At 36.6% G+C, this 12,970-nt stretch overlaps 1 protein-coding gene across 1 annotated transcript in view; it reads right to left on the reverse strand.

Moving 5' to 3' along the window:
• Positions 1 to 12,154, reverse strand: part of Trpm6 (transient receptor potential cation channel subfamily M member 6) — a 112,001-nt gene extending 99,847 nt beyond the window's left edge. The window contains 4 exon segments of the mRNA XM_076841511.2: positions 2,906 to 3,119; positions 5,166 to 5,343; positions 8,755 to 8,793; positions 12,045 to 12,154. Of these exon segments, the coding sequence (XP_076697626.2) occupies positions 2,906 to 3,119; positions 5,166 to 5,343; positions 8,755 to 8,793; positions 12,045 to 12,154 (541 nt within the window).
• Between the last annotated feature and the right edge of the window lie 816 nt (positions 12,155 to 12,970).

The raw sequence follows: 12,970 nt of genomic DNA on the forward strand, positions 1-12,970 counted from the left end.
TGTTCATATAATCTACTTAAATCATCTTCCCACTACTGTCTATGCTTTTCTTTAGGTTTGGTGACCCTCACCTAAATTTTCTTTTCTAAAAAGCAATAAGTAAAATGAAACCTGTAATGCAGTTATTTAACAAAAAATTGTCTTTTCCAAGTTGACCTTTTTCTGAGCTCTCTAAAAGTTCTCCTCCCCACTCTCTTTTTTTACAGGAAATAAAATAAGTACCATACAATAGACTTAGAACTCTGCCAGCTTCAGTTTATGTCAAAATGTGAAACAATAATCATCTATAAAATATACAAGGCAAACTATCAGGTTCCTATTAGTGACAGGCCGAATCTCTTGTTTCATTTTGCTTTTTATGGGTTTTTGTGGTCATTTGTTGCTAATTTGTTTATCATTTGCTTCCTTCATTCCTCTTCAGTCAAAAGAAATTGTTAAATCAGCACATGTTGATAATTACTTGGACAAAGGTGTAGGCTGGCCTCTGGTGCACCACAGGGCAGAGAGCTACTACACAGACTCATGCTAATGTGTGAAGCAAACAGACACGGGCTGCAGGTAATCACTGCTATAGGAATTAAGAGATAAAAGTAAATAGCTCTAGTTGAGACATCAGATGCTGCTTCATGAATGTGTTGACATCTTGTGTCAGCCCTAAAAGATGGGCATGATTTAATCAGAGACTTTGGATTCAGAAGAGAGAAGAGTAAAGAGAGATGGAAAGCCATCTGTTAGCAACAGATCAGCAAGAGATGAGGGTTGGGGGAGTCACTTGTTCTCAAGCCTGGCTACACATTAGATTCACTTCAGAAGCTAGACCCTTGGAAGCTGCAGATTCATCTGAGGAAGAGCATGTGCATCTGTTTTTTTTATTTCTGGGTTTTTTTGTTTGTTTGTTTGTTTTAAGTTCCCCAGAGGATTCTTATGTGCAGGATGTTCATAAACTGATGCAAAGGAATAAGGTTCAAAGGCCACTATATGAGGTTCCTGAATGTCAGATTGCAGTGAGACTCAGGGGGCTGAGGTGGGAGAATGGCAAATTCAAAGCCAGCCTCAGCAACTTAGCGAGATCCTATCTCAAAATGAAAAATAAAAAGAGAAAGGGGATGTTGCTCAGTGGTTAAGCACCCCTGGGTTATATCTGTGATACAAAAAAAAAGTCAATTAGCCAGGGGTGTTAGCACATGCCCATAACCCCAGCAACTCTAGAGGCTGAGGTAGGAAGATGGCAAATTTGAGACTGGCCTGGGCAACTTAGCAAGACCCTCAAAGTGAAAAATAAAAGGGCCAGGGATATAGCTCAGTAAAAGAGCATCACTGGGTTCAATCCCCAGAACTGCAAAAATAATAATAATAATAAAATTTAATTAAACATAAAAGTCAATGATATAGACAGTGTATTGACAATCATGTCATTAAAAAAAAAAGTAATTGTCTATTCATTCCCCAAATAATCAATGCAATGTTTATGCATGTTTCCAATATCTAAGAACTTGACAATGACTGAGTTTAGCTACTATATAGGCAACACACACTACACATTTGTATGGGTTTGATGTTCCTATTAATCTCACAACAGCCTTGATAAAAGAAAACTTCTGTGACGTCCTTTTTTGTTGTTGTTGATGGTGGAGTACTGGGGATTGAACCCAGGGACAATTTAGCACTGAGCTGCACTGTCAGTCCTTTTTATTTTTTGTTCTGAGACAGTCTTGCTAAGTTGCCCAAGCCTCGAACTTGCAATTCTCCTGCCCCAGCTTTCTGAGTCACTTACCATTACAGACATGCACCACTACACCCGACTAAAAGATGTCCTAAATTTAGTTACAAGGACCAGAGGATGGAAGTGGGAAGAGATAAGAGAAATTAATCTGTTAATAGCTATAGGCAGAAAGGAACAAAAGGATGTTTCACATTCCTGAATGTATGTTGAAACCTTGACTCAAAACTCCAGGTGGCTGATCAGGGGTCACCACATGATGCTTACAAATGAAATTTCCAGACTATTAACCCCAACCCAACCAGGAACAATCGTATTCTGTAAACTGTTCTTCTCTCCTTCATATTATCCTACCCCTCTTATATATCACCAATGTGAATTCAACATGAACAATTTATGCTTTCCTTCTCCAAATTTTCATTATAAAAATGCTCTTGACTCTTGTATCCAGTGGACACATTTCCAACTGTGCTGGTCCTGCTGCTGGTAGTTGTAGAACTTGTCTCAGGACCAGCTCCTCGTCTGGCTAACATCTGGAATAGCTCAATGAACCCTACTATTGCAGAGAACCCTTGGTCTCAAGAGTTTTGGTTTAAGAGACTTAGGTTCAAGAAAGACTACTTTTTTGCCAGAAGTTTACTTGAAGTTACATTAATATAGCATATTTTGACAATGATAAAAACATTCTAGGAAAAGTCTGTCATTTTTCTGGGCTTATTTTCCAGTCACAAGTTTTTTTTGTTTTGTTTTTTGTTGTTGTTGTTGTTGTTGTTGTTTTGTTGTTGTTGTTGTTTTGTTTTTAAAGAGAGAGAGAGAATTTTTTTAATTTTTTTTTTTTTTTTTTTTTTTTTTTTTTAGTTTTCGGTGGACACAACATCTTTGTTTGTATATGGTGCTGAGGATTAAACCCAGGCCACATGCATGCATGCGGCCGCTACCACTTGAGCCACATCCCCAGCCCCAGTCACAAGTTTTTATCTTTCCCTTTCACATCACCACATGTCCTGGGAGAACTGCAGACCTGAGATTAGATGCCATAATGCCTGCTGCACAGTGAGAAAGGACAGGGAGAGAGGGAAGGAGGAAGGAAGGAAAAAGAGGAGAAAAGAAGGGAGAGAAGGAAGAAGAAGGAAGGAAAGCGGGGGAGGGAGAGAAGAGAGACAGACAGATGAACGCGTGCTTTACCCATGTTGATGCCTTCCGTTATTATCCACGCTCCTGTTGTCTCTGCAGCTTTGACCAAACCCTGGCTGAAGATCTCTTTAAGTTTAGAGGACATCTTAAAGTTCTGGAGACCCCCATGGACAGAGATGACAAGCTTGGGCAACTCCATCTTCCACTCTTTCAACATTAAATGTAATAGATGATCCGGTTTGGTATCATAAGAAGTTCTAATATACTGGAAGACAGACACATATCCATGAACAGAAAACAGTGAAAAATACATACCAAGCATGGAAACAATGAGCACACAGCAGGGAGACCAAAATGGCCAAAACCTGCAAGGAAGTGTCTACAATCTCTCTTAAAGTTCATCCTCACATATTGGAAATATTTACTTTTAAAAGATCTCACACCCCCTTTAAGTTCCTTCTGGGAATTCTAAGTCACTGTAGGAAAGTTTCCTCTGGCTAGAGGCTTGGCCCCCACTGTCCTCCAGAAGGCCTGAGGGGAGGCAGAAACACTTCAAACAACTAGCCAAAATCACCACCTCAGCAAACCTGGTAACAGAAAGCTGCGAGAAGTAGGTGAAATGTGACTTCATAAATGCTGTGGCTTTACATCCACTGGACCCCTTCACATATTCACATAACAAAAGATTCAGAAGCACTTACAAGAACTTATTTTGAAGTTTTTAACCTTCCAATCATTTTCTTTATTCATCATGTCCTTCTAAAAACATTTTCTTTTCCAAAACAAATTCTTTTCACAGAACAGTCATCTCTGAATAGTCAATGCAAGCAAAATAAAAGATGAGGGAAATCCAAACCAGCAAGTAGCTTCCGGATCATTTTGTATTTTGCCTAAGATTTACATGGCACAACTGGCCTTCTTTGTCCAGGAAGATGTAGCCACATATAGGCCATTCAAATACTATAATATTGAGATGGGCTTGCCTCCCTCAAGTATATGTCCAAAAAGCAATAAGAATAGTCCAGATTTATAGAATGAAATTAGAGCAATAAGAAACCCAGAAGAACCACAGGTAGAAATCATACCTGCAGGTAGGGATCTCACACTATCCTCCAGAATGGTAGAAATTGGGACAAGATGGGGGAGAACTGGGGATTGAACCCAGCCACAGCTGAGCCATGTTTATTTTTTATTTTGAGACAGGGTGTCACTGATATGCTTGGGGCCTAGCTAAGTTGCTGAGGCTGGCTTTGAACTATCCATCCTCCTGCCTCAGCCACCAAGGCTGCTGGGGATTATAGATGTGTGCCACTGCACCCAGCAAATGGTAGCTATTCATCTTTGAAATTCATAATACACCATCCCTTATTTCATTATTAAAATTTTGAATTTCTGAATATTGGGATAGGAAAGCTATCACCAAATATGTAATTGAAAGAATCCAAGAATAATCATGATTTAAATTATAAGTTAGGACACCGCTGCCATATTAAAATAACAAAAATTAGCCAAACTACATGGCTATATTATGTGCATGTACAGAAATGTAACAATGAATCTCACCATTAAGTACAACTATAATGCACCAAAAAAAAATATGGAAAAAACAAAATACTAGAAAGATGGGCATGGTCACACACATCTATAATCCCAGAAACTGGGATACTGAGGCAGGAGGATCATAAGTTCAAGGCCAGCCTGGGCAGGGAGAGACTGTCTCAAAGTAAAATTAAAAGGACTGCAGATGTAGCTCAGTGGTAGAGCACACCTGAGTTCAATCTTCAGGACTGAAAAAGAAAAGAAAAGAAAAGAAAAAAACTGTATTCACGAGGATGAACTTTTGTTTGAAATCCATCCACCTGCTGGTCACACTCCAGGGTACAGCTGATGCACAGTTTTCCTGCAGTGGGCTTACCTGGGAAAACTGCCTGTGATTCAAACAACAGGGAATTCACATGCTCAAGAGAAAGTACCTGAAGGATGGCTAGCCTGTCTACTATGTGCTGTGGTTAAGATGTGTCTCCACAGGCCCACATGTTAAAGTTTGGCTGCCACCTTAAGGTACTATTAGAGATGCCTTCTCAGAAGTGGGTCCTAGTGGTCATTCATTGGGGGCATGTCCTTGAGGGGAATGTTGGGACCTCAGGCCCTTCTCATCTCTCTCTCTCTCTGCTTCCTAGCCTCCATGAGGTGAACATCATGTGTTCCTGCCATGATGTCCAGTGCTACCACGGGCCCAAAGCAACAAGGCCAAGTGACCATGGACTGAAACCTCTGACATTATGAGTCAAAATTAATCTTTTTAGCAAACCTTAGAGTGGTAGGTGTGTTCTCCATCTTGGAAATTAATAGTGCCAAAGGTATCTGTAGGGGTTTTCATTGTATGTTTTTCAACAGACCACTGTTCACTTTCATTACCCTTGACAGCCGAGCAAGTCCAGGCATAATCTATCCCATGATGGTCTTGGATCAATCGGCCACAGCAACACCTACATTCCAGAAAACAAATGACTTTAGCATAGAAAATCAATGCAATGTTTCTACATTTTCCCAGAGTAATATACAGATGCCATATGTTAATAAGCCTTACAAGTTTACATTAATATTTATATTAGACTAATTACATTACATTGGATTGTCTTCTAAATTTAGAAATACCCTCCTTGGTTCTCTCCTTTGATTAGACATAAGTATCATTTTGGGGAATGTTTTTCTAAAATGTTAAAAATCTCTTGCATACTCATGTGCATAGAGGCATTATTCACAATAGCCAAGAGGTGGATATAACACAAATATCCATCTTGGATGAATGGATAAACAAAATGCGTATACATACAATGGAATATGATTTAACCTTTAAAAGGAAGGAAATTCTGATATATGCTAAATCAAAGGTGAAACTTGAAGACATTATGGTAATTCAATAAGCCAGAAAAGACAGATGTGATGTGATTCCACTTAGATGAGATATCTAAAGGAGTCAAATTCATAGAGACTGAAAGTAGAATAGTGGTTACAGTGGCTGCGGAAAAAGGCAAAGGAGAGACACGTAGTGGATAGGGTTTCAGTGTTACAAGATGAAAAAATTCTGGATATTACTCAGCATTAAAAGAGAATTAAATTATGGAATTTACAGGTAAATTGACAGAGCTGGAGAATATTATGCTAAGCAGAGTAAGCCAATCCCCAAAAAACTAAAGGCCAAATGTTTTCTCTGATTAGTGAATGCTGATCTATGATGGGGGAGGGCAGATGGGAACAATGGAGGAATTTTGGATTGAGCAAAGGGGAGGGCTGGGAGGAATTATGGGGGTAGGAAAGATGATGAATGAAATGGACATCATTACCCTAGGTACATGTATGATTGCACAAATGGTGTGACCTTGTACAACCAGAGAACTGAAATGTTGTTCTCCATTTGCATATGATGAATTGAAATGCATTCTGCTGTCATGTACAAAGTAGAACAAATAAAAATAATAATAATTTTTAAAAAGTTCTGGAGATCCATTACACAACAGTAGGAATGTACTAAACACTACTGAACTCTATACTTTAAAATCATTAAGAAAGAGCTAGGATGTACATACTCCCCAAAACTTAATGATACATACCCAGTAAAATGTGTAAAGACCACTTTATCAACACCAAAAATCATTTGAGAATGCACCCCAATAACTATATATTTATGTATAAATTATAGTGTATATTAATGTTAATCTTCATAATAAATTAGTCAAGACATAAGTGAAATTGCAAATGCCCCAAGTTATTCATTATTGTTTGGTTCACAATTGCAAAAGATTGCAAATAATTAGATAACCTAAACATCATTCTTCAATAGAAAATCAAACATGAAATTCATGGGGCATCCAGAGCTCTCTCTATCCTGTTACAGAAAGCATTTTAAGGTGTATGGAAGCATTCAACAAAGCACACAGGGAGTACCTCTACTATGTCTTAGTGTCTGTGGAAAACAGAGGAATGAAGAAAAATTTAACACATTCATTTTTGCTATGTGTGTACTAAAAACTCATAAAGAAATCACAAGAAACTAATAATCATGGGAACCATGAATAGGGTAAGTGGGAATGGGCTGCCTCCACCCTAGGGCAAGAATAAGATAAACATTTTTCACTATAAATCTTCTTAAACTTTAGTTTTGAACTATGTGAAATTGAAAATTGTGCTGTAGAGTTTACTAGGTGTTTCTCAAACACTCTAAAATTCTGTAATTCAGAAACTCATATTCAGGCTTTTCATGTCTTCCTGTCCTAGCCTTCAGGGAATGTCTGTGCTTAGAAGTTTTACCTCTACAGCATGTTGAAAAAATATATTAGTGAATTTTAATTATCTTTTAGATTTAAAAACAGAAATACAAATTCCAGTCTCTCTTCAGGATCCCTGAATGTATTTTTTTTTCAATTCTGTGGAGTTTATACATCACAATTTAATGACCAACGTTCCAGAGTGTATATTGTGAGATGCTGGTACATGCCTATAATCCCAGAAACTCAGCAGACTGATTCAGGAGGATCACAAGTTTCAAACCAGCCTGGGTAAAGATATCATGTCTCAAAATAAAATAAAAAGGCCGGGGATGTAGCTCAGTGTCAGCGGTAGAGTGCTTGCCTGGCACATGCAAGGTGCTGAGTTCAATTCCCACTACTGGGGGGTAAAAAAAAAAAGTGAGGGAGAGTTGTGAGAGAAGAGAACATATTGTATGATTTAAAGATGTTGTGTGCAGCTCTTGCAAAGATTCTTATGAGCAACTAAAACTAATGCAGATAGACGGAATCAACACATAATTACAGATACTAATCCACCTGGAAAGTACTTCATATGTGGCTAAAGACATCAAAGTCCTTTCCTGGATACAAAAAAAAAAGTGCCAGAGTATTTTCCAAATTCAGTCAAATCAGTCATTAAGTGTAATATTACAACCACAATAACCAATGCTTATCTGGTGTTATAGAGTTTAGTAGGTGTTTCTCAAACACTCTAAAATTTTGTGTATATTATTTTCCTTTTCATCTGACTTGCTAAACTGAGGACTCTATTTTATAAAAATTTATTTTTCATTATCCAGTTCTTAATGTAAACCTAAGGATATAATCAGAATTAAGGTAATTTTATTTCTCTCTACTAAAAAAAAAGTAACAGTAGAATGAATTTGACATAACTCTCCTATGTACATATGCTAATACACAACAGTGACTCTCAACATCATGTACATCCACAAGACAGGGATCCTAATTAGAATAAGATACATTCCATGTTTGTATAAAATATCAAAATAGATTCAACTGTCATATATAACTAAAAAAAACAAACAAAAATTTTAAAAAAATAAAAATTACCAGAAATATTAAAAAAAGAAGGAAGAATAAGGAAAGGTAAAATTGATCACCAAAAATTACCTAAAATATTTTTTTTAAAAAAGGAAGGTAAAATCAGTTAATAACACATAGTTTAAAGTATACATCATTGTTAAAATTTGTATTGCACTTTGAATTTCAATAAGTACAAATGTTTTTCCCATAGAGCTTGGTATGCATAAAACTTACTTGCAAGCCATGGATCAAGCACATGACGCATATTATTTTATCCAAGCACAAGATAATATTAAGATAAAATTTTAATGTTTTCCATGTTTCAATTGGCAGCAACTCTTGTCAAAGACCTTCAGTTATGTAGGTTAATGTCTCAAGTAATTCAAATAATCAATTACATTCAAACAATCACTCACCATCAAAAAAATCTCATTTTTAAAACCTTCCTTGGAAAAGCAAATAGCATAGACTTTGTACTGAGTCCATTCAAGATGCAAGGAAACTATCCTATTGAGTCATAAACACATGCCTCAAAGTTAAAAAGAAGCTTATTTATACAAATCTTACCTGATTAAATTCTGGCAAACTTGGCAGCCTGGAGTACATCTAAATGAAAGAAACCAAACATCTATTAGTTTACTTTTGTATTTAAAAATATACCTAATGATTATATAGTCAATACCTATTATTTTCCATAGTCTCGTAATCAAGATTTGCTGAGTGTTCCTATACCATGTATTTTCCATATGTCATTTACTACATATACTGTAACAACAATGATATAATTATTAAAACATTTTGGAGTTTGAAACCAATATGCTAGACTTAAATCTCATTGATTTAGTGATTCCTCTAAGTCCCAGTTTTCACAGTTGGAAATAGCATCTGCCCTATAAATTAATTAAAATGATTATTTGAGCTTGGCAAGCTCATTACTTGTCAGGCACGCATCCAATACATCATTGCATGTGCAAGAAGAAATGTTTTCACTATTATGCTTTCAATATCTTTTTTGAGGGGGTGTAACCAAGGGTTGAACTCAGGGGCACTCAACCACTGAGCCACATCCGCAGCCCAATTTTGTATTTTATTTAGAGACAGAGTCTCAGTCAGTTATTTAAGGCCTCACTTTTGCTGAGGCTGGCTTTGAACTCTTGATTCTCCTGCTTCAGCCTCCCAAGTTGCTGGGATTACAGGCGCCCCCTCACCTGGCTTTTCAATGTATCTTGACCCTGGATATGGAAAGCCCTCAATACTACAGTCTTGTTTTTAAAAAGTTATCTTACTTTCCTAGACTAGAGTACATGTTTAGCATGTGAAATGCCCAGTTCAACCCTAGGTTCCAAAAACAAAATATTAAAAATTATTTTACTTTTCTGGACACTTTTATACATTCATATGAATTTTGAACTGTTGTCAAGTTTCCTGAAAAAAATATATTGTTAGAATATTTTAGAGGGAAGGATACTGGAGAACAAATCTAGGGATGCTTTACCACTGAGATACAACCTCAACCCTTTTTATCTTGAGACAGAGTCTTGCAAAGTTGCTGAGGCTGGCCTGGAACTTGCCATCCTCCTGCCTCAGACTCTTGGGTCACTGAGATCACAGGCATGAGCCACCACCTCCAGCCCTTTTAGGATTTTGATAGGTATTTTATTAAATTTATAAAACAATTTGGAAGGCAGTTGGCATAATTATGATCTTTATCCTTGTTAATCTTTCCTTTTATGATTCAGAAGAACCTTCTGGATTTGGGGGTTAGCACTGTGGTCATCAAAGATCATATTTTCAGTGTAAAGAAGTTTTAACAGGAAACTCAAATTAAAATAATAGAAACAAAGGCAGTGTTCATAGAATAAGGGTCATTCTGTAATTCCGAAACTCATATTCAGGCTTTTCATGTCTTCCTGTCCTTGCCTTCAGGGAATGTCTGTGCTTAGAAGTTTTACCTCTAGAGCATGTTGAGAAGGAAGAGGAAAAAGATGCTATAACTGAGTCTATCAGGTTGGTTCTCATTAGGAAGTAAAAATAAGAAAGAATCAAAGATAAATTTTATTGAAATTTATAATAATGAAATACTGCCAATTTTTTCCATTATAATGAAGAAAATTACATAAAAGCTACAATTTAGAGAATCTTACTAGTATCTAAGAAAAAAGCCTTTGCCATCCAGTAACTTTTTATAATCTCACAAAGATGGAGTTAGCTCTCTTCTGCATAAAACATATCAGGTCTTAGATCATTCATGGAATTAGGATCATTGTTTTGTTTGGTTTTTTTTTTTTTTTTTTTTCTCATGTTGGGGATTGAATCCAGGGCCTCATGCCTCCTACATTTGTGCTGTACCACTGAGCTATACCTTTGGCTCCCACTGATGTTCTTCTTGAGTCTAACTGATTTAGCATTTTGTGTGTGTGTGTGTGTGAAGTTCAAGGTGATCATGAAGACGATTTTCCATTTTCAGAAGCAAAATGACCCACTTGGAACGTAGTCTGCTTTCCACTGCAGCCACATAACATTACAAGACATCATAAAAGACGAAGGAGAAAAACAAGGTTGCCTTGGCATCTATAAACATTTTGTAAACAAGTAAAATGAGAATTTCCAATCACGGGGCTTACAGAGGGCAGGTAATTTGATGAGGGTGGAACTGGTCAATGTTTAACAAAGGCAAGGAACACTATTTTAGTCATCCCCAAAGAAAAAGAATTTCAAGAACCTCAATGTGTTCCTAAGCACACAGTTATGATTTCTACACTCTAATGAATTTAAGGCCAATGGCTCAAAGAACCTAAGTATAGAGTGGCTCCCCTAATTAAAATGTGACTCTTCTATTTTCCTTTTAGTTTTTGCCCCAAGGGCAAAGATAGCCAATCTTAATTCCATGGATCTGATTGCCCTGGGGAATTTTCCATATCCATTTCTTCCCCTATCTTTCACAGGCTGCCTTATTGAACTTTGTTCTGCAAGTGGAGTTTCCAGAGGGCTGTCAAGAACACAAAGTAGTCAAACTCAAACTACTCTGTTCTACTGACCATTTTTGTTCAAACAGAAAACCTATGGGAGGAAAATAGAACTGAAATTACCTGTTCAAATAATCTAAGTACAGTATCCTTATAGGTCCAAAATAGTCACAGATAATTCAGTTGAGGATGAGGAATATTCACAATTTTTTGAACATTTAATATCCAAATATTATAAATTATTTATCCAAATTTGATGGAATGGATGTATTATTTTCCTTTAACATCTAACTCCCCCATAAAGAGGAACAAGAGCAAGTAGAATAAAATCCACCACAGCTGGGCATGTTGGGGCATGCCTATAATCCCAGCAGCTCAGGAGGCTGAGACAGGAGGATTTAAGTTCAAGGCCAGCTTTAGCAATTTAGCAAGATTCTGTCTCCAACTTAAAAATATAAAGGGTTTACATTTAAAATATAAAGTAATTAAGCACCCATGGGCTCAATCTCCATTACCAATCAAAAAAGAGAAAGAAAAAAAATTCATCACAATATTAACAGTGATATCACTGTGTTTAACTTCTTTCTTCTTTATACTTCATTAATTCAATGATCAGGCACTTATAAGGAGCCTCATTTGGGATAGGGACTGTCATAGGCACTGGGGCTGAAGTGAGGCACAAAATTGACAAGGTCCCTTTTCTTAGCAGATTTTCTACAATAAGCATATAGTTCTTTTATAAAGGGAAAAAACACAAACACTCATTAAAATTAATTAATGCTAACTTTATAGATATTACCAGATCTTCTGACAAGTGGTATTTCTAAATGTCTACAAATAGTCTTGCTAGTCAAATTGTTTTAAAAAGAAAACTTTAATTAAAAAGTATACCTGTGAGGGTCTTTTGAACTGGGTATGATTTTGTTGCATTCTCTCTTGTCGAACACTCCTTCGATCCAGGATTTCTGGGACTGAACAGAAAGTGTCTAAGTTAGAAGCATAACCACGGTAGTTCAGCTAAGCAAGATAATGTTTAGTTATCATGGCTACTCATTAAAATGCTAAGATCAACCAAAGCTGATTTCTACTACATAAATAAGCCAAATGTGAACACAAAAATACAATTCATCCATTATCTCATTTTGAGCAACATGTATCCTAATAAATACATAACTGATGGGTTCTCTTAAGTCAGCTAAAAATCACTTTTATATCTTGCACCATACTCCTACGGCATAAATATCTAGCTCTCAAAACTTCAAAAATCTCACTCATAAAACCTTTTCCTTTGCCTAAGATTTCACAGGGAGCAGGAAAAAGTCCAGAGGAAAGATGCCATCTTGGCAAGATTTTATACATAGTCCATAAACCTAGTTTACCTTGGCAGTATTGCCTCATGTTACACAGCCCTTAACTGTCCCAAAATCCAAGTGGTTCACTGGAATTCTTTCTTCCTTTGTAATAAAATCTGTCCCATTCCACAAAATGCAAGTCATAGCCAACCTCTTCCATTAGCTGGATTAAAAGTCTAGAGACAGATGACATTGGTTCCACCACAGAACCCCACCAACCAATAAGCTTGGTCTTTATCTAATATGAAAATATTTTTAATTCCATGTTATATATTTTTAGTTAAATCAAAGGTAAAACTCAGCTTTTGGTTGGTAGCCTGAGAATTTAACTTTAATGTATTTTTTTCCCACAGAAAATACATTCTGACTTTTAAATCTCCCTCACAGGACCACTCATAATACAATTTAGTGTCCTTTATGGCCTACTTTTATACGATAGCTCCCAATGTCCCAGTGCCAGTCATT

Source organism: Callospermophilus lateralis, chromosome 2 (assembly GCF_048772815.1).
Source record: "Callospermophilus lateralis isolate mCalLat2 chromosome 2, mCalLat2.hap1, whole genome shotgun sequence".
Lineage (NCBI taxonomy): Eukaryota > Metazoa > Chordata > Mammalia > Rodentia > Sciuridae > Callospermophilus > Callospermophilus lateralis.